At 40.0% G+C, this 22326-nt stretch overlaps 1 protein-coding gene across 21 annotated transcripts in view; it reads right to left on the reverse strand.

Annotated features, from left to right (window-relative positions):
• macf1a (microtubule actin crosslinking factor 1a) overlaps positions 1-22326 on the reverse strand; it is a 183721-nt gene that overhangs the window by 70582 nt on the left and 90813 nt on the right. For 14 of the 21 annotated variants that reach the window (XM_036214306.1, XM_036214309.1, XM_036214311.1 and 11 more), the window contains 31 exons: positions 17307-17473; positions 17079-17191; positions 16326-16432; positions 16054-16173; positions 15669-15764; positions 15191-15318; positions 13976-14069; positions 13528-13682; positions 13042-13312; positions 12126-12254; positions 11966-12043; positions 11400-11561; positions 11105-11209; positions 10625-10720; positions 10049-10174; positions 7041-7193; positions 6483-6494; positions 4624-4778; positions 3778-3904; positions 3521-3704; positions 3227-3393; positions 2955-3133; positions 2719-2857; positions 2431-2624; positions 2187-2346; positions 1989-2072; positions 1772-1879; positions 1594-1692; positions 1387-1509; positions 1222-1313; positions 939-1074 (listed from right to left, as the gene is read on the reverse strand). In XM_036214306.1, the coding sequence (XP_036070199.1) occupies positions 939-1074; positions 1222-1313; positions 1387-1509; positions 1594-1692; positions 1772-1879; positions 1989-2072; positions 2187-2346; positions 2431-2624; positions 2719-2857; positions 2955-3133; positions 3227-3393; positions 3521-3704; positions 3778-3904; positions 4624-4778; positions 6483-6494; positions 7041-7193; positions 10049-10174; positions 10625-10720; positions 11105-11209; positions 11400-11561; positions 11966-12043; positions 12126-12254; positions 13042-13312; positions 13528-13682; positions 13976-14069; positions 15191-15318; positions 15669-15764; positions 16054-16173; positions 16326-16432; positions 17079-17191; positions 17307-17473 (4059 nt within the window). The remainder of the gene's footprint in view (positions 1-938; positions 1075-1221; positions 1314-1386; positions 1510-1593; positions 1693-1771; positions 1880-1988; positions 2073-2186; positions 2347-2430; positions 2625-2718; positions 2858-2954; positions 3134-3226; positions 3394-3520; positions 3705-3777; positions 3905-4623; positions 4779-6482; positions 6495-7040; positions 7194-10048; positions 10175-10624; positions 10721-11104; positions 11210-11399; positions 11562-11965; positions 12044-12125; positions 12255-13041; positions 13313-13527; positions 13683-13975; positions 14070-15190; positions 15319-15668; positions 15765-16053; positions 16174-16325; positions 16433-17078; positions 17192-17306; positions 17474-22326) is intronic. The other 7 variants (XM_036214314.1, XM_036214316.1, XM_036214313.1 and 4 more) reach the window with 1 other exon arrangement.

Raw genomic sequence — 22326 nt, forward strand, 5'->3', positions numbered from 1 at the left:
TCGTTCGCTGCTTAAAAATAAAAAATAAAAAATCCCATGGTAGTTTATTTCTAAGTACAATTCATCTGGATTTTAATGGAATTTTTATTGGCTTCTTTTGAATGTCACTACAGATTTTAACATCAGAACTCCTCTCCTAACAGTCCTTTATGCTCTTCTTTAACAAGGAAATTTGAAGGACTATAGCAGCAAGAACTATAGTTTTAGAAATATCCCAAACCCCCTGAGTGTTCACCTGAATGATGGAAAGCATTTCATGTCTATAAAGGGCTACATTATGAAAAGAACAAAACAAGTGTGCTGACTTTATGCAGTGCTTAAGAAGACATGGTGTGGTTGTTTCCATCTACAAAGAAGATGGTGGAGGAGCTCATCTTCTTTTAGCTTTCACATCTGCAATCATGATCACTGCAGGATTGCATTACTGAAGCACCACTAAGGCCATGTTTTCACAGTGTTAGCAGTTCAGCAGATGATTTTTTTATGATGATGATGATGATGAGAGTGAATATGACAAAACCCAATGCATGGACAGTTGTTGGCATGAAGGCAGGCTTTTAGGAGTACAAATTTGTGAGTGAATCACTCCATGCTTAGGCCCAGTTCAGACAGTGTCAAACTTGGTTCTACTTTCAAGAATCTTTTAGAAAGATGAGGGTCAGGGTGCACGTCTGAACGGGGTCTTTGATGGCTGTTAAACCAAACCTTGTCAAAAAATGATGATGTATTTCCAAAAGTGCGTGCTTGGTGAACATACAACATGCTGTGCGACACACAAAGTCTCTCGCTGGCCCACACATGAACAGACAAAAAGCTTGCAAGCACATTCTGCCTGAAAGGATCCTTCCCTTCTTCCATTTAAGATGACCATAGAGGAGCACGGTATCAAAAACCCAGAAGCCCATCCCCTGTCAGCCGATGCCCTTCCACCTGTTTACCTTTCGCTCCTCCTCTTTGGCCAGCTGTTGCTCCAGCTGCTGCAGCTGCTGGGTGGAGCTCTCCAGAAGCTGGTCGTAGGTGTTGGTCAGCTCAGCCAGCTGAGCCTCCACCTGAGCGCGCTCTTCTGGCGATAACCTGTAAATTCAGAGCAGAGATAAGTGTAAAAGTTTCTGACTTATTAAATGAGTTTTACTCCTGTTTGTAGACAAATTCAGAACTGAGAGTGCAGAAGAAAGGTAGACAATGAGTTGTTTACATCATGTGAGTTCCTCTTAAACTTACTTGGCAGCCTGCTTGGACCGTAGGAAGGCCTGTGTGCTCCGTATGGCCTCAGCCACCTGATCCTTCTTGGCTGTTAGCTGTTCACTGATGGCCTTGAGAAAGGAGACGACACCAGCCTTAGCCAACTTAACCACCATTTTTATAAAGAAATGGGCTCCTAACTACCTGTTGAGCAGCTAGCGAAGACTCTGGACTGGAACCTCCAGTCCGACCAGAAAGGCCTTTCACCCAACCTAGTAGATCTGAAACCTGGCCCACCCTGGCTTGCTTCTCCTCCTCCACCTCTTTCTGCACAAATTTAGAAGCAAAAGAACTTTTATCACTCAGTTCTGCAATAGAAGGGGGTTAAGGTTCAAGCAGAGAAAGCATCACCTCCTCTTCTTCCAGCCTTCGCAGAGCATCACTGATGTACTTCACATGCTGGGTGGTTAAGGTGACCAAGGCTGTGTAGCGTGTGCGTAAGTCCATAAACTGTAAAGAGAAAAAGTAAATGGTTTGAAACTGAAACTAGAAAACAATACAAAAAAAAGAATACACTTTTTTCCCCTACCTCCTGAGTAATGGCATCAGAGGAAGAGTGCATCCTCCTCCTCTTGACAGGTGACTTGTGCGTCGACTCAACAAAGGCTCTGTACGTCATCAGCTGGAGCTCATAATCCTAAACAAAGATGAGATGATTAAAGTTAGAAACTAAAAGATGTTTCTTTTAATACTTTCTACAACTAAACAAGCAAAGATCAAAAATAAATTCAACTGCAGCTTCCTACCTTCACTGAGCTGCAGTACTGTTTGGAGTGAGTCTGGCACTCGTCTAGTTTGGACTGGTTCTGTTCAATCTCAACTACTAATGCCTAAAAAGGAAAATAAATATCTGTAAAAGTCCTTCCTCTACAGTACAGGGTTCATTTTTTGGCTTTGCACAGTTCATGACAGAATATTTGTGTGGATGGTTTGCTGTTACTGACCGTCTGCTGGGCCAGCTGTTCCGACAGTGCTTTGCTGTCCGTCTGTCCAGGCTGGGTTCTTTGTTGTCTTTCTGTTGTTTCTTCAATCCACTTGATCAGAGCTGAGTGTCCATCTCTGTACTGCTGCAGCTCCGAGCCCAGAGCGTCCAGATCAGTCCGCCTTCAGGCAACCACAAGCAGGTTCTCAGACGAATATTGATTAGGAGATAAATAGTAAGTTTTTCCATCCTTGAGTCAGACTCACCGTGTCTCAATCTGTCTCTTGATGCTGCTCCATCTGTCTGTCATCTGATTGGCTTTTTCCTGGTAGCGCTCCAGCTCTGGGCTGCGATCTGGATGGAGGTTGCTGAGCTTAGATCCCGCCTCTTTGGCCTGACCCACTTGTGCTTGCAGGGCCTGAAAGATGCTCTCCTGATCAGCAACCTCAGCCTGCCACCTCTGGGAAGAAATCCACAAGGAATAAAAAAATAAATAAACGAGTGAAGCACAACATGAAGAGCAAAAGCCCATTGTGTTTTATTGTGGTTCTTGCCTGAAGTTGATCTTTGAGGTTCTGAATGGCAGCTGTGTCTGCTGGAACGGTGTCTTCCTCACTTAGTCTGCTCTCATACTTCGTCACCTGGCTCTCTGCTTCATCCAGGCTCCGGAGCAAGACCTCTACCGTCTTTAGCCTAAAGAGGTTCAACAAAGGTTTTCAGTTTAAACACCATCATTTTCTCTAATTTGATAACTGAGGGTAAAGTTTCTGAGCAGCAAAATTTCACAAACTTTTCCAAGTAGACAGATGAGAGGTTGTGAAGATTATCTGTTCGCTCCAGAGCCTGGTTGAGCTCAGACCGGAGGACAGGAACACTCGAGGATGTTGGCTTCTCCTCAAAAAAATGTACGCAGCGACGAGATAAGTCGCCCAAACTAGAGCGCAGGACATCCAGCTCCGACTGCAGCTTCTGGAGAATTCAAAAAAGAAAAGTAGGGGAAAAAAAAACATTTTTATGACATGCTATTGCTATCTACAGCCAGTAGATGGTGCTGCAGCTTACCTCCTGTTCAGCAATTTGAATGATCTTGTCAGAAATGTTTCCTGACAGCCGGCTAGAGGGCAGAGGTTCAATTCCCCTCATCAGTCTGCGCTCGGTTTCATTTAGGCGAAGGTTGATGTCCTGCAGCTCCGACAGGTACGACCGAGACACAGACTCGTCCTTCTCCACTGAAAATTGAGTAAAAACAAAACATCTCAGACCTCAGAGGAAGAAGAAGAACAGTTCTAGTCAAGGTCCTTCCTCCTGATGGGATTTGAACACATCCATGATTGCATTTGTGCAGAGGGATCTCACCAGACTCCATGTTGACGAGCAGGTCCTGGCAGTGCTGCAGTGCCTGCTGGACATCCCTCTCCAGCTCTCGTCTTTCCACCGCTGTGAACAAAGAGCTCTCCTTACTGTCCGAAAGGAAGTCAGTCAGTTGGGATTCCAGGTGATCCAGGATGTGCTGCCGCTCTGAAGGAGACTGACGACGAACCTGATGGGCGACACAAGCCGGAGACCATGAGAGAAGAAAATGACAAGCAAATAATCTAATAGCATACACTTACTGTGTCCAGGGTCCATTCAGACACGGTCCGGATGTCTTTGAGCAGGTAGTGCCAGGAAACCACACTCTTCATGTTCACGTGGAGCTGATGCCACAGAGACATTACCTTCTGGTACATCTGCTCCGCTCTGTTGACACAGAAAAGTAATGTTTAACCTGCTTCTTTCTAAAGTACTAATGAAATAAAAATGACTTTTCTGCAAATCTTTAAATAACCAATCAAATAAAAAAGTGAGGATGATGGGCAGATGAAAGTAAAATACAGTACAAGACATCCTCAAAATCAATAAATATAGTAGAATAAAAGCAATTCTTGTTTTGGAACAAAAGTTTAAAATTCTTACATAAATGTAGAGTTTGTTCCTTAAAAGATAAGTTATTATCAAATAAAGTACACTGATATCAAATGCTTTCACTTTGATCTTAGCGTACTGGGACTAAAGTGAAAAAGCAATGTATGTGGTTTAAGGCGTTTGGCTGCAAAATTACATTTTAATTCAAAAATTAATAATATAAAAAAAACACACACATTTTTATTGAATAAATGATCAGTGTGACATGTCAAATGTTTTTTTTCATTTATTTCAGATTTTATTTACTTAATTCTAATACCTAAGCAAACCCTAATTCAAAAATGCAGTATTTTTTACATTTCATTTGTATTCACATATTTATTTTATTTAGTTTTTATTTTTATTTTTATTAAATCAATTAAAGCTCTATCAATTGTTTTAATATTCACTATGGTTTTTACAAAGACTTTTTGGTAACTTTTGTGTTTAAAAAAAAAAAACCTTAGATGCAATGGGATACATTTTCTACTTTAGCCCTGCAGCACCTGTCTCACCTGCTGGCCGTGTCGATGGCCTCCTGGTTTGGGGGTGGGACGGTGAAACACACCGAAGGGACCATGGCCTCATTTCCTGTCGGACTGATCACCTTCCACTTGGTCCTCTGGGAGTTGTCCTCCAGAACGCACTCCTCTCCTTGGTTTATTGTGATCTGAAATAAAAGTGGGGTGTCCAGATGAGAAGATGATGGTGGGGCAGGGAGGGGGTCATGGAGGGACGTATGGAGAGAAGACAGTAGAAAAAAGGAGACAAAAAATAATATCAGTGTTTGCAAAGACAGGAAATCACTGCAATGGAGGAAAATAAAGAGAAGATGGATTACAGGAAGAAACAGTGGAGAAAATAATTTAAGCAAAAAGCAACAGATAAAATGAAAAACATCAATGGATTTGTGAAGTTAGCTGGAGCTTTACAATGACTCCTTTTCAGAGAGGTTGACACAGGAATAAAGCAGTGAGCTCTAAAAAGCTGCTTTGCATTGCTAAGGCTTTTATTGTGAAGGAACTGAATGTTCCTCCACACTCGGTTTTCTTAAATCTGAGTTGGGTTATTTTACCAACAGAAACCCAACTCAGAAGGAAAACCGGGCTTCTCACCCACCACCCTCTCTCACCCCCTCCCTACACGCAAACACACACACCACTAATGCAAAGCTATGCACACAGAAAGATATGAAATGCGTTTAACTCTTAGATATTAGAGATTCAGACTGACTGAATGACGCCTGAACGGCTGAGAGTCTGAAATCCAGTTCAGTTCAGTGACTACCGCCTTCAAAATCAGCTGATTTCAGCAATTAATTTCCTGAACCTTTAAACTGCAGACTCCCTCATGAGTCAAGAAGCTCTAAACATCAACTACAGTACTTTTAAAAGGAATATTATCAAATAAAGTATGACATTTCCTGATTAAAAAAAGGTTATGCAATTAGCGAATGTAAAAAAATATTTTAAAAAGGCATCAGCAGCTCTCGGGAACATTTAAGCCATGTCAAGCAGTGAGGCGTTGGGTGCCAGATTTTAAGTCGTAGGCATGATATGACTGTGGATTTGAACCCACAAACTCCAAGTCTCAAGCGAACCCTCTACTACTAGGCCACTGAGTTGGTATGGGAGCAAAAAATATACATAATTTAAAGCAGCACAAGTTTTATATGAACTTTAAATGTATATTTACAAAAAATAATCTTCAATATATTTCTTTAAATAGTTTAATAACGACTTTTCTTGCTACCATATGGATGACTATACTTGCAGCAACAATTTAGGAGCTTCTGTTGATCAATTGTTTTGGAGACATCCTCTGATGAACTGGAACATGATCTCCAAAGAGATCTACGGTCGATTCAAAAAGTTGATTTAAGTTTCTGTTAACTTGACCCCCAAATAAGAAAAAAAAAGTTTTGAATAAGAACGCTTAGAAAAATGTTTTAAAAGTTTCAGTAAAAGCCAGACATTTTTCTCATAGAAAAACATCGCTTTGTAAGTTAAAAATACATTATTTGATTACATTAAAACAGATTTGGAGTAAATCAGTGCTACATGTAAGACAAAAATGCCATTTCTTTACTTTTAAACGAGAATAAGCTTTAAATAGATTTACTGGTTAAATTAAATTGTTGGAACAAATTGCAAGAAAGAACAAGTATTCGTGTGCCAAACGTAAAAAAAAAAGTTTCTCTAACTTTTTTCCTCCATGTGACCCTTCCATGTGAGTGTGTTAGTTGTTTTCTTCAGCAGCACAGAATCAGATTAAAAAGCCTGAAATCAGCTGACAGGAAAGCAGCGATCATGGTGGTGCAGAGTGTGCAGCGTGAGAATCTGAGGTGAGAGAGGGGGAACATAGGCAGCTATACCTGAACGTTTGTCTTGCCAGCCCAGCCGAAAGAAGAAAGGGAGGAGGGTAATGAGGAAGAGGAGAGGAGGGAGTGAGAGGGGCATGAGGAAAAAAAGGAGGAGACACAGGACAGTGAAGGAGAGAGAGATTACTGTTGGTCATGTGCTCGACTGGTGAGAAACGAGCAGCTCTTGTCCGTCCTTCACCTGGACTCACAGCATGCATCGATGAAGAGACTGACTTGGTCAAAACGCTTCACTAAGTGACAAGAGAGGAGCAGCCACCTCCATCTGCAGGAGGAGGTGCTGGTTCTGGACTGAGTTTGCTCAGAGGGGACACAGATGTATAATTGATTGGTTCTGAGGACATCTCATCTTCATCCTTTTAACCCTTACTTTCTCGTGATTTTTTATAAAAGTCAGAATACACATCAACAACTTAGAAAATGCATGGCTGTGAGGTGGAGGTTGTTGGGGGAGTAACAACAGGGGAGATACACAAAGTAAAACTTTTAATCGGACTCTTTTGCTCACAGGTGATGCAAAACATGCTTCATGTCGTAGCTCGGGCGTCTTACCTCGATCTGCCTGTAATTACAGATGGCTTTGATGGGTATTGTGGTTCCCAGCATGCTCTCTGCACTGCGGGGCCGGAGCTGAACTACAGTCTTGGCCCGACCCACGAGGCTCGCCAGTGTGCTCTTGTACTCAATCAGCTGCTCCTTCTCCTCCTGCAAAACAATAAAACAAAAACTGTCAGAAACTTCTATTTTATATGCTTTTTTATAGAAAGAGTAAAAATTGAAACCATTACTATAGTGAATTCACAATTTTACACTAAAAGTGACATTAAATAACTACAATAACCAAATAATCAAACTCTTTTTTTAAAAGGAAAAACATGTTAATCAAAAAGGGTTGCATAGAATGCACATTTACTGAGACAATTTCACTCTTTTTAACGTTTCACTCTGATCATCTTTTGCTCTTTGTTCAAAGCCTTCCCATTTTAATTATGATTATGCTGCTTTTAGCCCAAATGGAGCGAATTGACATGGAGTGAGCCTGCCCAAACTTTCCTCACAACCCCAACCTAACATTTTCAGTGAAACAAAAATGGCGAGCAATATTGACACCATCTAGCTGTGCGGTTCTGAACCAGATGCCAGCTCAGACGAGGAAAACTAAGTTGTATGTGGATCTATTTCTCTGCAAGCGGATGCATCACAATGGAGCGGCCTTCAGTTATAGGTCCTACAATAGTCCCTAATGTTGTGATTATTAAGTAAAATTTATTTTACCAATTTTATTACAATGAAAGATGTATTAATATTATTTCTAAGTAATGCTGTTAAAAAAAAAGAGAAAAATTGTTCTGGTACAGTCTTACAATATGTGAGACACGTATCGGGATACATATATCATTAGACTCTTGACAATACACACGCTTATTCTACAAGCTTTTTCCAAAACCTTTTATTTGTGGCTCTTGATTTACAATAATATGGTGAAAACAATGTTTACTCAGAAAAAACAATTTTAAGCTTAATTTTTCTATATAATATAAAAATGCTACAAGAACATGTTAAAAAAGCACAATTTTCATTTTGTCCAACTTTAACAGTGTCCCATCACTGTTAAAGTTTTCCATTTACCTGCTCAAAATTTAATCTCTTGGATACTTTTTTGTGGTTTAAATGTTTCAGTGAGATCCTCATGATTCATGTGTGAAGCAGCAACAGTTTTTCTGCTGACTTCTCTGAAGTGCTGCCTTGTGAATTGCAGCGCTAATGTTTTTTGCAGGCTGGACTGGTCATTAGGAGGGTTCACGGCCCTTTAGCGGGGCCGTTTGCAGAAAGCCAGCAGCTGCTGACATGAGTGGACTCTCCCGCTTACGTCAGCTCGGCCTTTAACCATTAAACATTGAAGCCTGGGCTCTTCGCTCTGACAGGCAGAAGCGTTTCATTGCTTCGTTGCCTCAGAGCGAAGGGGTCATTAAGGATTCATTACGGGGAAACAACAGGCAGACAAGATAGAGGTGTTTTTTTCTTAATAACTTCACACATTACAGCGGTGAAATGAATTTCACATGGAAACTGCAAATGATTCAGTCAGCATTGCGACATCAAAGCTTGAGTGGGGTGTGATTCACTTATTCTGAATATGTCTGTCCATAAACACTGGGAATGGGGGAAATTATTAGTGAACGTGTAGATGGGGAGAAATACAAGGAAGTTCACTTGTGACACAGAAGAGGAGGATGTGCTCACTGTTCTGGCCTGTGGCTCATACTTGCCACCATCTGCATGCAGTCAAAAGTGTGTGTGAAGAGGGTGTGGAGGTGGGAAGAGCGTGAAAGTGCCATGGAGGGGTGATTCAGAGGACTCACAAACAGAGCTGCCTGGAGTCATGACACCTCAGCAGCTGCAGATGTCAGCTGCTAAAGTGGAAAGGAGTTGTCAAAAATCCTTTTCTGTGTGATGACCTCAGTTCTGATGAAGCCAAACTCCATCACACGACGTGACGCGCGTGAACATCAAGCCGCAAATCCAGGAAACCAACATTGTGGTGTGAAGCTGTGCGAGCTCAGGAGTCAGCTGCTTTACAAAGAAAGAGCTGAGAAGATCATGTCACTATGAAAAAAGGGGTGTGCAAACAGTTCTGCCTCTGATCTGAAATGTAGCGAGGAATTAAACCATGAGTCGATAGTTTTTAAAAAATGAATCATGTCCAAACCTAACAGCATAATGGCTTCTTGAAAGTGCACATCGCCAGCAGGTTAATAAGTAAGTGGAAGCTGCAGATGCCATCAAGTCTAAGTGCATCAGGGCTCATTTCTGGCCGTCTGTTGGACAAAATCAACTGATTTATTAAGATTCTATTAAGGGAAATTATGTAATTCCTCCAAATTACAGCTATAAAAGAAATAGTTTAGGCTGTTGGTGGATGATCAATAAAATGTTCTTTTTTTTTCCTGTAAAAAAAAATCTAAAACTGACAAAACTGTCTCCTTCTCATCATTTTGAAGTACATTTTTGAAGCCATTGTTGCTTAAGAGTCAGGTTTGAAGAATAAATCAATCATCTACATTGCTGGTTTGTGAGACTTTATCTGCCAGAGCATCAAAGCTGTGAAGCAATTAATAAAAAAATGTTTTTTCTTTCTACAATGAAAATTGTTTTTTAAACATGTTTTTGTAGCATTTTTCTCACGATGAAGGACAAATATAAAGAAAATTAACCCATAAAAACCCATATCAGAATGGGTTCTGTGATCCACTTGGTTTGTGGTGCATTTTATATCATTTTCATCTGACTCAAAGCTGTACGGCTCTAATGTTGCTAGCTGTTTTAGTTGCACCAGTAATGTTAGGTTAGGTTGAGGGTGTGAAAAGCTATAAGCAAGTAGGATAGTGTGTTGAACGGAGAGCTTTCAGTTAAAGGTGATAGTAGGCTCTGAGCCGTCAGTTTACGTCCACAACTCGGGGGCGAATTTTAATAAACTACTGCCGCTCTGCAGGAACTATTTCCTAAAAAATGACACTTTTACAAACTCGAAACCAACATTTTAGGATTGATTGAGTTACCATGGAGTCCTGCAGCAGGTCTTCCAGTTTGCTGAGTCGGCTGTTCTTGTCACAGGTGTACTGCCGCTTGATGGTGTCCTGAAGCTGACGCAGATATGATTCACAGTCCCGAGCGTCACTCATGAACTGACGAGGAAGAAGAAGGGAAATGTGGACAAAATGTTTATCCAATTCACCAACTTAAGATTAGTGTGCCATTAATGTAGCATTGATCAGATAAATCATCCAAGTTGAATATATATAGCAATTGCCCTTCATGGTCATTAGTTTGACTTAAATATAATGTATGTTTCTGATACTAGGTCAACAAAACGAGTCCAAAAAAATCAGATCCACCATCATTCTTTTTGTTCTCTATTCTCTAAATAATATTCATAAATATCCCATGAATTATTAAAGCGACACTGTAACTTAGTGCATTCTATAAGACTCAATTTTTCTCAATTACAGCAAAAAAGTAACAAAATGGTTATGAAAAATAATTTGTTCAATAAATAACATTCATAGAATTTAGTTCCTACTGTTGGTGGATGAATACGAATAAACTGCAGACTGTTGCAAGACTCTTATTCTCACCTGAAAATATGATGTGTTGTCCTTGAGGTGTTGTTCTACACAAACACACAACTGGTCCACCCACTGCCATTGTGTCTGCAGTGCTGCACTGTAAGCCTGACACAAATAAAGAAGATACAAATTCTTATCAAACCAGGTTTTCACCAAGAATATAATCTGAATTCAAGGCCTAAAAGGAATTTATTAGACATGTCTTTACAATAAGTTAATTTGTGGGGTTTGAACTTTGAGTTAACATACAATTATAATAGTGCTAAACATAAACATAGTTCTCTCCTTGTGATCAATAGCCCAAAGCATGATGCTGCCACCACCGTACTTAAGAGTTTAATCGTGGTTACAGAAATAACACATCCCCACATGCTATTGACTCAGTGTTACAGAGTTTTTTTATCCACTCTATTTTTATAAGTAAACGTATGAGTCAGAAGTGAACTCTGAAGGTCATCCAGTCAAAATGAGTGATTTCCTGTAGCTCACCTCTACGGTCTGCTTGGCTGGATGGTTCTCCTGACAGAGTCGAGCAGCTGTTTCCTGGAGAGACCGCATCACATCTCGCTTTTCAGCAAACTCCAACCGCATGTCCTTTAAACAGTAACCAAAAAAAAAAAAAAGATCAGAATAACATTATTAATAAACATATTCAGAATTAAATGTTTAAATGTTTGTCTTTAAGCATCAATGCAAACCTGCAAAGACCAATTTGGTTCTAATACATCCAAACAAAAAGATTTAATTTCTGAGAGCCTCAGTGCTCTTCAAATCATCCACTCACATTGTACATTTCTCTCTTGGCATTCATGTTGGTGTTGCTGTCGCTCCAGTCGAAGGCGATCTCCTCTTCCTCCCTTTCATTGAGCCAGATCAGCTCCTCTGTGCAGTGGGACACAAACGCATGCAAGCTCTCCAAGCTCTGCAGGCGCCATGACGAATGTTCCTATGGCAACAGCAAAACCAACATATTTAAAGGGTGCTCTTGATGAATATGAACAATGAAAAAAAAGAAAAAACAAAAACATATCAAATAAGAACTTTAGTTTGTTTTAGGGGACAAGAATTGTGCACGAAGCTGAAGTCATGAACCTCCTAAAAATTAATAAAAAAACTTTCAATGAATGAAACATAATAATAAATCTATAAAGTTTTGAAAAAAACTAAAAAATAAAAAAACAAAGAAGGGAATACCAGAAAATAAGAAGGGAAAATTCAAAAAGATTTAAGGGAATCTTGAAAAAAAATGAAGAGCGGAATTATATCAGTCACGCTTTAAAGGGATTTACTGGGAAAACGAGGCTAAACCAACAAAAGCGTGAATTTCACAGTTTTCCAATGAACACACACCAGTAGTTTGCAGTACTGGTGCTCCAGTTTGGCTAAGGTTTCAGAGTAGTTGCTCCTGAAGTTTGGAGAGACGTCAGCCTGATATAAAAAAAGAAAAAAAATCATGAGAAACTGTAACATATAATACAAACAACAGTTACTTTGTCAATTGTGGACGCACCTCATAGCTGCGAGCTTCTTGCAGGCCGCTCATCAGTTCTTCAACTGCAGTGTGGATGGCGTTGTGCTTTTGGAGGTTGTTTTCCACTGAGGGGAGATCTGCACCCCAGTCAGCACCATCCAGAAGCTCCTAAAATGAAAAAAGAAATAAATTCAACAAAAAGTAAATACGAATGGATCAAAACCTAAAATAAATAAGTGAACAGACGCCAAAGATTTATGAAAATTCTGGCTTTGAATTAATGATGTCATGATATTAGGCCTATTCATGTCTTCATAACGTGAGATTAGCTGTGGGGATAACACGAACAAAACCTGGAAGATGTTCTCAAGAAAAACACTTGAACTTCAGTATTTTTCTTTATTTTTAAAGCCAATTTTTGATCGTTAATGGAAAATATACACACACTGCATCACTTTTTCTTCCTTTATAGACCAACTCTTGGTGTTTTTAACATGTTTTTTCTCATGATAGAGGACAGACATAAAATAATTTAAGTAATAAATAATAACAATTAATTAATTAAAATAGGGTTAAAGGGTACAACTGTTTTCTTTTTCAGAATTGCTTTTTTTAACAAAAAATGTTCTTACAGAGCCAAGCAAAGGCAATGTAGTTCATTTAAAATTGAAGTTCAACAACAAAATAAAATAAACTTTTAGCTAAAGTCGTCATCTGGGATGTTGGGGTAAGCTGTCAGAATTGAAATAAGTCTAAATTATTATAATATTACATTTAAGTTTTGCCCCTTGGACAAATAACTGAGGATTTAAAGTTATTTATTTTCTTGTCTTAATTACAAAAATATATAGAAATTTAGACAAACATAATACGTTTTCGATTATACATTAAAGTCAACATCTTTTAAATGGATTTATAATGGAAATAGTTTATTTTGAGGATGACAGAGTCTGACCTGTGTCTCTTCCACCCATCCCAGCAGCTCGTAGATAAACCTCAAGCTTCCTTCGTCCTCTGAAGAAGACACAGCCACTAGCTGGGAGCGTGTCATGGGTCGCCGCAAAAGAGCGCCCCCGGCTGCTCCCACCGCTCCCAGCAGCATCTGCCCCAGAGACAGACTGTCGTCGGAGGCTCTTTGGCTGGTGCTCTGAGAGAAGTGGCCCTTTCTGTAGACACTGGAGCACTGCAGCCTCAAGGAGACCAGCTCCTCCTGAAGGCAGGACGCTCTGCAGAGTTTATACATAGGAGTTTCACTATGTTGATCTTTTCAAATAAATCTAACATAACAATGAAATCCAGCTGATTTCTAACACATTGAAGAACAGACTGACTACCATCACCTACATAAAAGAGAACCTTCAGACATTTTACCATAAAGTTTTGAAAGTGACATCATCTCTAACACACTTCTGCTTTTTAAGAACCTTTTTTCTTTTCTCACCTGAATGCCAGCTGCTCCACCTGGTAGTATTTTTCCTCTCTGAGAACTTTGAGCTCTTGGTTGAGGTGTCTGATGAGTTCCTCGCAGTCCTGCAGGTAGCAGGCCATCTCTCTTTCGCACTGCACAGCCTCGCCCATCTCTGCTCGAGACATGTCCTGGGGGTGGCATTTTATTTTTGAATGATTTGTGCCATTGCAAAATAAAAATAGATTCCCTAAAGCAAGCTAAAACTGTCAAACTCATTAGAAAAATAGCCGACAGTAGCAGGATTAATGGTGGCTTCTTGCTGATTTTCTTGACGGTACATTAAATATGTACCGAGAGGCTGTTTACAGAAACCAGAAACGAAGAAGAGTAAATGTTTATTTAATTGTATGTTTGCCCAACATAAACCCAAGGAAGCTGTGTGTATGTGAGGAAATGAAGCGTGTGAAATGAAGGCACTCACAGCCTGGAGTGTGTTCTTGGCGAGGGTGAGCTTCTCCTCGCAGTCCAGAGCCATGTTCTGGATCTTATTGGCTCTCTGAAGCAGCACCTCCAGCCTAAACACACACAGAAATATGCAGCATAAACAGAAAAGTTTTGAATGTCTGCAGGTTTTCTCTAAGTGGAAAAGTGAATGGAAATCAGATTCTATGAATTTAGAGCTAAAATTGTCTAAACATATAAAAATGTATATATCAGCTAGTCTCCTAAGAAAGAACCACAAGTAATATAAATTAATATAAAACTTGAAAGTAATTAAAAGCCAGCTACTTTTTTAAAAGTAGAAACTATGCAGGATTTACACCTTTTATTTGTAGATAATGTCAATTTAAAACAGTAAATTTGAGTGCTTTTTGTGTTTTGATAAAACAATTTTCACAAAGTGAGAAGGGAAAATGTGAGAGGAATTGAAAACGAAACCAAAATACATGTAAAACCATACACAATAATTAAAATAATATAAAAAATAATATAAAATAATATAAAATGCTGAAAAGAGGTTTTTTGTGGAACACAACGGGTTATCTGTGGTTCCTTTGCATCTCAAAGCATTTTAGGACTGAAACTTCTGCTGGTCCATCTGCCAAGGCTCAGTCTAAAAATAGGAACCTTTCATTTTCTTCAGCAGCAGCAGTGACTGAAGTTCTCCAGTGTTTGAACATTATTTTACATTATTAACCTCATTTATGAAGATGGAATTTTAAGGCTTATATTTTTGTTTGTTAGGGTGATTCAGCATGAAAATGAAAATTGTGTTTTTAACATGTTCTTGTTGCATTTTTTTCTGATAATGGAGGACATATATAAATAAAATGAAGTTTTAAACTGCATTTCTAAGTATTTCTTTATTCAAATTGTTGGGAATTAGGAGCAGATGAAAAAATGAAGCTTGAACATGAATTGGAAGAGACTGTAGGAACCATGTCCTAAAAATTGATGCAGTTTTTTTTTTTATTTTTTTTTAATCATAATTAAAAGATTTTTAAAATCATCAAAAGATGATCAAAGTGGCCTTTTAAATTATAAAATGAAATTATGGGATGTGTCCAACAATGAATGAAAGCAAAAGTATGAAATAAATAATATAATCTTTTTTTTTAAATCGCAAACGATTTTACAAATTTATCCTGCAAATGTAAACATCTATATGAACGTGTGTGTGCACAGGTGTGTGCACCTGTCAACAGCCGGCCGAAGAGCCTTCTCTCGCTCCAGCATCTCCAGGATGAGTTTGCCCCACTCCTCCTCCAGGTCGTTGGGATGAAGGCCTTGAGGAAGCTTAATACGACCAAATTCTATCCATACCTGCACACACACAAACACATCACTGCAGCCTCCCATCATGCTTCAGCGCACAAAGATTTCTCAGGATGACAGTTTTAAAGCGATCATAAGTTCCACCACAGACACGACGAGGGAACATCAGCTGAGCACCAAAACAATAGGAACTATTATCAGCTGTCATGTGTTCGACTTTAGAGCTTTTCTTAAAACACCCAGTTGGGAAGCTGCTTCAACTTGAGGAGGCAAACAGAACCAAAACAAACCCATTCAGTCACCGATGCCCCAGAGCTCGACGCATGACGAGCAGCGAGCCCTGCACATGGTGCAGAACGTCAGCTATCGTTAACCCCAGTTTCTCTATTCATCCTTACCTCCAACAGTTTATAGAGGTGCTCGATGTGACTCTTCTCAAGCTCCTTTGCTGGGATTTCCATTTCCTTTAGATGGATGTACTCATTGTAAAGTGCCTGCAGGGGAACAGAAGTAACACTGTGTGGGTCAGACAGGGTTTGTCCTAAAATAAGCAAACACCCGAAAAGTTTCCCATCTTCATTATGATTAATCTGACAAAATTAATTTGATTTTCTCCTCAACTAAGACACATTTGCAAATCCAAGATGGCTTCTAAGCACATGTTATTCCCCATTATGACACAAAATCCTGTCTTTTGCGAAGTTTTCTGCAGTAACAAAGCAGATCCTGAGGAGATAACTCGGTGAAACTTTGCTGTGAGCAGAGGTGTGGTGAAGTTCTCACTTTAAGTTCTGCAGGGTTCTGGGGGAAATTTCTATTGGCCATGAGGGCTGTATGCTGGCGGCTCCACTGCAGCAGAGACGAAAACCTGGACTGGTACTCTGACCAGCGCTGGTCCACCTCCTGATGATGGAGAGAGCAGCAAACAGGAATGAATACGCCTGCACAGTTCAAATAGCTGTAATGCTATACTTCAGATGAATTACTCTCTCCTCCAGAAAAAATTTTATTCAGAGATATTAATCTGAAAACTTGAGTAGGTAAATGAGTCATACGTGAGCGCTGATGCCCTCGCCTCCTTCAGGGATTTTGGGGAAAGCATCATAGATAGAAGAGACGTAAGTGATGACCGACTTCTCGTCTGGAGAGGGAACATCGACATCTGAGGAGGAGAAAAGAGAGGCAGGTTTGTAAAGAGCAGGAGCTGAAACGAGTTTATTTACAGGTCACAAAAAAATAAAGACACACCAATTTTAAATAGTCAATTTTTCAGAATTCTGACCTTAATTTCAGAGTGCTGAGAAAGAAATGTCTTAATTTTGAGATTAAAGTTTACATTTACATAAAGCACTTTGGTGAAATCCATTCAGAATTGTTCTATTGTTTTATCAGAATTCTGACTTTATTTTTAGAAATCAAACAATTTCATGAACTTTATAGTTCTGAGTTTCTTTCTCTTTGTACTAAATCTTTTTATCACTAGATTGTCCAACAATTTTCTTATGACGATATTTATCACCTTGTTGGTCTGAAAAGTAAAATGACAAATCAGGTTATTTAAAATATTAGCAGAGGACTCTGCTTATGTCCAACACCATCAAACTCTGATTATTGGATCTTGAAAATATTTTCTTGTTGTATGATAGTTTGCAAAACCCTTGTGTCCCAACATCAGCAGGAATAGTTTATCTTCAGGATCACCATTACTAATTCATCGACTCCCTGTTTGATGCAGGGTGAAGATCTGCCAGTCACATGTGAATTCTGTCTGCAGAGTGGCTCTATCCTGAAGAGACCAACGCTCTCACCCTCAGCATCCAGCAGCCTCGTCACGCCCAACGACTCAGCGATTTCGAAGGCCTGCTCGAGGTTGTCCCGGTTACTCTGACGCGACACCACCTCCATGTTGATCAGGTCTGGCCTGGAGATGAACACGAAAAGGTCTGTTTAAGACTAAAGTTTAAAATGCATTTTTTCTTTACATGTAACTAAAGTTGGTTTAAGTAAAATCGGTAATCTGTGACATCCCCTCCTACCTGTATCTGTGCAGCAGAGCGTTGAACATTCGTCCGTCGCTCCAGGATGAGGTGAAGTTGGAGCATCGGAGGCCGGGGTAGCCGTCTGTGGCCTGCTGGCTCCATAGCAACAGCTTCTCTTTGGCTGTGAGGTCAGCTGACTCGCCGCTTACGTAGATCTCGGAGATCTGAGGGACGAGGCGGAGAGCAGAGGTGTTTGGATGTAGTCAACACAGATAGGAAAAAAAAAAATTTTTTGCAAAAAGACTCTTAATCAGAGTTTCTGTAAGGTTAAAATTAAGGGTTGCTGCAAGCTTCACAAGACTTTCAATGACTCAACAGAAACTAAATGTGTTCACTTTCACTCAAATCCTTATTTTTCCACAACTACTAGGAGTTTATTTTGGACATTTTTCCCATTTACCAATCTAAATTCAAGATGGATCATTAACCCCATCATTAGCCCCCGCTGCCCCATCTCACACCATCTTTTACATTTCACCACCGTCTGTGCTGCAGATGCAAATGATTCCTCCTGCATAAAGAAACAGCACATCCTTTTATCTGCTAGTCAGACACATACCAGACAAAATGTACAAAATCCACATTTTCGAATCAAACTACTAACCAGAAAAGGTTGCTAAATGTTCATAGGTTTATTTTGGTTCTAAAACTACCAGTTAGTATCAATCATCATAAGGGTTTCTCCACAATAACTATTCAAAATAGCAAAACTGAAGAGAATAATGTTGGGTTTCAATGTGAGTGGATTTGAGAAGAAGCCTCCAGAAAGACTGGCAGCACCTAAATGTTTCCTATCAGAGCTCCAAAGCCACCAAAGTCATTCATCCTTCTCCTCAGGTGGCTCTCTTTGGGTCCAGTTGTTGTTGTGCATAAAGGCCGGATGACGTATGTGCAGCAACCGTCAGTGTTTGGCTGCCGCTTTCGCCATCGGTCTTTTTCTGCCGGCCCTCCTTTCCTCTCACTGTCTGTTTAAGCCTGCTGCTAATGTAGTATGAAAGCCAAGTGTGTTCCAGGAGACTGCAGCAACGGCCAAAACTCACAGAGGGGGAGGGAGGGGAGGGTAAAATGAAAAATGGTGAAGCCCAGTAACGGAGGCGGTGGTGGAATTCCAACACCGTGCTGCAGAAACTGATGCTCTTTACACAAAGGAGAGTCTGAGACCTTCTTAAGGACTCACTGCAATGAAAATTGTGTTTTTAACATGTTCTTGTAGCAGTTTCTGATGATGGGGGATATATATAAAGTCAATTTAGCTTTAAATTTAATTTGAGTCTGTTTTCAGCTCATTGTGATTCAACTTAGAGGCAAATTTCTAATGAAACTCTGCTGCTCTGCAGAAACTATGTCCTAGAAAACTACACGGATTTTTCAAAATGTAGCTAAAAACAGAAAAATCAAAAATAAAAGTCCACTTGGAACCCTTTTACAACAGATCAAGAGATAATCAAGTGGACAGACGTGCACTTTATTCGACAAGTCCGAAAAAATAATGTGGATCTTCCAATATTTTATAATAGTGTTTTTTCCACGTTTTCAAGAGAACTAAATACAAAGTAGTGTTCAAGAGCTCATTAAAATGTGAATGAGTTGATCATCAGCATATATGTAGACCTCTACTAAAGCTAAAGGGTTATCTGTTTGCAGCAGGTGTTGCAACAATCTGGCATCCAAACACACCAGACTGGATAACAGAACAAACTTTAAGGAAAATACACCTCGTAAAACGCTTTTATGTTTATTTGTGTTGTCCAGTTTCTCTGTTTTGCAACCTATCCCTAGTTAATACCCGATAAGTATGTGCCACAGCCAGCAGCACTGCTTTTTTTCTTAACGAGTAAAAAACCATAAATGTCTTTTTTTTCTGCAGAGCTGATTCTTACTGCAGAGATCCGGAGCATCTAATCCTCCACTTGAATACCAATGCAGCTCCCGGAGTGACTGCCTGCTTCCACGCCGCAACACAACTTCATCCTCCCTTCCTCATAACTGACATCATTTAACTGAAGCCATTATATCCTAAGTACTCTGCAGGAAAATAAAAAACTGGTCTCAAAGAGCAAAAAAACAAAAAAAACAACCTGCAATTATGAAAGAGCATCAGCTCAACACAATCAGCTTCCCAGAGCCGAACTACAACAATTAAAGCCACACAATCTTATGTATGAACACACAATGTCTGCTGAGTGCATGTCTGTAGACACATGTGCATGCGCTGGAGGGAGCCAGCTTGGGTCAGGTAGCAGTAGAGAAGTTCGATGCAGCTGTGATCCACCCACAAATACAGGCACACACCCCCACCACCACCACCCTCCCCTGAGGCTTTAGACCAGCCCTGTTTTAGAAACATGGCCTCTTTGAAGTTAGTGAAAGGAGGAGGAGATGAAGGGAGGAGGTGACAGAGAAGGGAGGGAATCAAAGACAGATCAATTGGTTTAGGGACACAAAAAAAGGCAGTCCTTTGGTTTGAAGTCTCTTAGTGGAGGGCGGGGGATGCAAAGGTGATGGAGGGATGCAGACAGAGTGATGGATGCTGAGGAAATGTGGGGGGTGTTTTCAGTGTGTGGCAGGAATCCCCCTGAGGCTGGGTAAAGCTCCTAATGAATGCGCATTTTAAATTCCTTTTTATGCAGAGAGAAGCAACAACATCCCCGACATACACATATTAAGACTGGAAATATTTCAGTGTTCATTATGTACATGCACATGGATGTCGATGGACCGCACAACCAGGAAGTAGTGCAGAGTGAGCGTGCATTTGTTTCCCATGACTCAGCAGGAGCAGGCAGACAGCACTAAACCCCGTGTGACGTCCTCCATCATGACGAGGAGAGCCGAACCAGCGCTGGCAGCTGTGCTGAAGCGCTGCATCACTGCAGTAGCTGCTGCAGCCACGTCACTTTCAAGGTGAAGCCCAGCAGAACGGGTGTCGGAGAAAGCCCCCCTCCCTGAACTACGATAAGAGTTATGCTTCACAACACACAGCCATCGAAATGTCATTAAAGCCAGACTTCTAATGTGTTCACTTTCTGAGGCATCTGTGAACTAACTGATGGTTTGACTATATGTTCAGCGCAAATGCATAGGAACATATATGATAAATCTATTGACTGACAAATTATTAAACATTTTTAACATGTTTTTGTAGTATTTTTCTCACGATGGGGGAGATATATAAAATAATTTAAGATTAATACTTTTTTTCCCATCCGGTCCAAAAAGAAATGCATATAAATATAATTACAATACATAAAGCTTCAAATACAAAAGAGGTTTATACAAACATAAACGTTGTCTGTAGATTCATAAACCCCTATTATAACTGCAAAATCTGTTCAACACAAAAGGGCCTTCAGCTCTTATCTGTTTGCTCAGCTGCTGGACAGAATGGACGGATGGATGAATGTCTAAAACTGCTGGAGCCATTTATGCGAGTTTTTTCAAAAATGAACCGTAGACATGTTCCCTAACCTGTCTGCTTGGAATTACGTGACCAAACATAGTGACCAGATAATTCAACGGTCAAGCAGCAACAATTTAGAAAATAGACCAATGACTGTTTAAGAGACTCGGACTGAGTAACTCCTCCCCTGGCAATCCAAACAGGAAGTACCTTCTGGCTCCAAGAGGCCAAAAGTAATTTTATATGTCAGAATAACCATTCTTGTTCTTCTAGCTTTCTCTTTTAACATGTTCTTGAAACTACAATTTTTTTTTCATATTTTTTCTGTAGCACAAATTATTTAACTGACCAATCAGAAGCATCAATAAAAGTAGGTGGTTTCACTTTGTGTCTTCAAAATGTTTGACAGATTCTCCTGAGCCCGTTTTCAAGTGCCAGGGGTGTGGACTTCCAAAAAGCTCACTAGCAAGAGAGGCTTCCATAGAAACCGCTCAGACCGATTTGGATTAATCACTAACGCCATCTGGCTCCAACAAGGTGGCATCTGTATTGCACAAAAATGGTGACTGAAGTTTGGTTGCAGCCAGAAGTACGCCCTTTTCTACGGTTGATGTCACATTCACTCAGTCCAGTTCTTACATACAGTCAATGCTACAAACAGGAGCGCTTTTGAAAACAGAACTACTAGGAGGAAGTTCACCAAACAACCACTTGGTTCTTGCAAGCAAGTTAGTGTCGATCACTCAAATATAAAAGGGTTCAGCATCTCAACAGACACAAACATCCAGAAAGCCCAGTTGGTAAACTGCCTTTGCCTCTGTGGCTGTCCATGACAGTTGTACCAGAAGTGTATGAACCCATTTAATTAAAGACTTGATCTCATGTGAATGAAAGCCAAATGATAGCCTGTCACTCAAAAGATTTAATAAGGGTTGTTTCATTTGTCAGCTTCACTGGCTGTGTTCTGACACCTGTCAGGATTGATTGACCCACAAATGTGATGATTTTTTTTTTTGAAAGACTGGGATCAATGAAATCCTATCTGACTAAAATTCAAAGACATTTTTCCCAAAAAAACAATAACAAAACTACTGAATATAAATTTGATATTCAACCTTTTCTAGTCCTAGTAGCAGGCTATCCCTGACCAGAAAATCTGAAGACACCTTGAAATTAATAAAAAAGAAAAAAGAGAACTTTGTGCTGCTTGAAACTGCAGTAAATGACAGGTATCAGTTTACAGCAGAAAGAAAGGATGTGACCCTGCACTCTCACTATGCCTGCCTCCTGCATGCACGCACACACACGTCAAGATTGAGTGTGTGGTGGGAGGAAAACAATACAAAAATGGAGAAAGGCGAAGGAAGCAAAGCGGGGGGAAAAGGAAACAGAAGTACAGTGGCTGGGCTGCCTTGATTAGACCACGGAAACTAGTACTGGAAAAAAAAGGAGAACGTCATTCATGGTTCTGAAGAAAAGAACAGCTCCAAATAAATACATAATTTTCTTTTAAAGTCACACTCAAATCATGAGATGAGAGTTTCTTGGAGCACCAAAGATCAGTAGCTTAGAAAATTTTAGTAATAACAACAAAAGTGAAACTTCTCCTGCCAGGTC

Source organism: Oryzias melastigma, linkage group LG11 (assembly GCF_002922805.2).
Source record: "Oryzias melastigma strain HK-1 linkage group LG11, ASM292280v2, whole genome shotgun sequence".
In the NCBI taxonomy this organism is placed as follows: domain Eukaryota; kingdom Metazoa; phylum Chordata; class Actinopteri; order Beloniformes; family Adrianichthyidae; genus Oryzias; species Oryzias melastigma.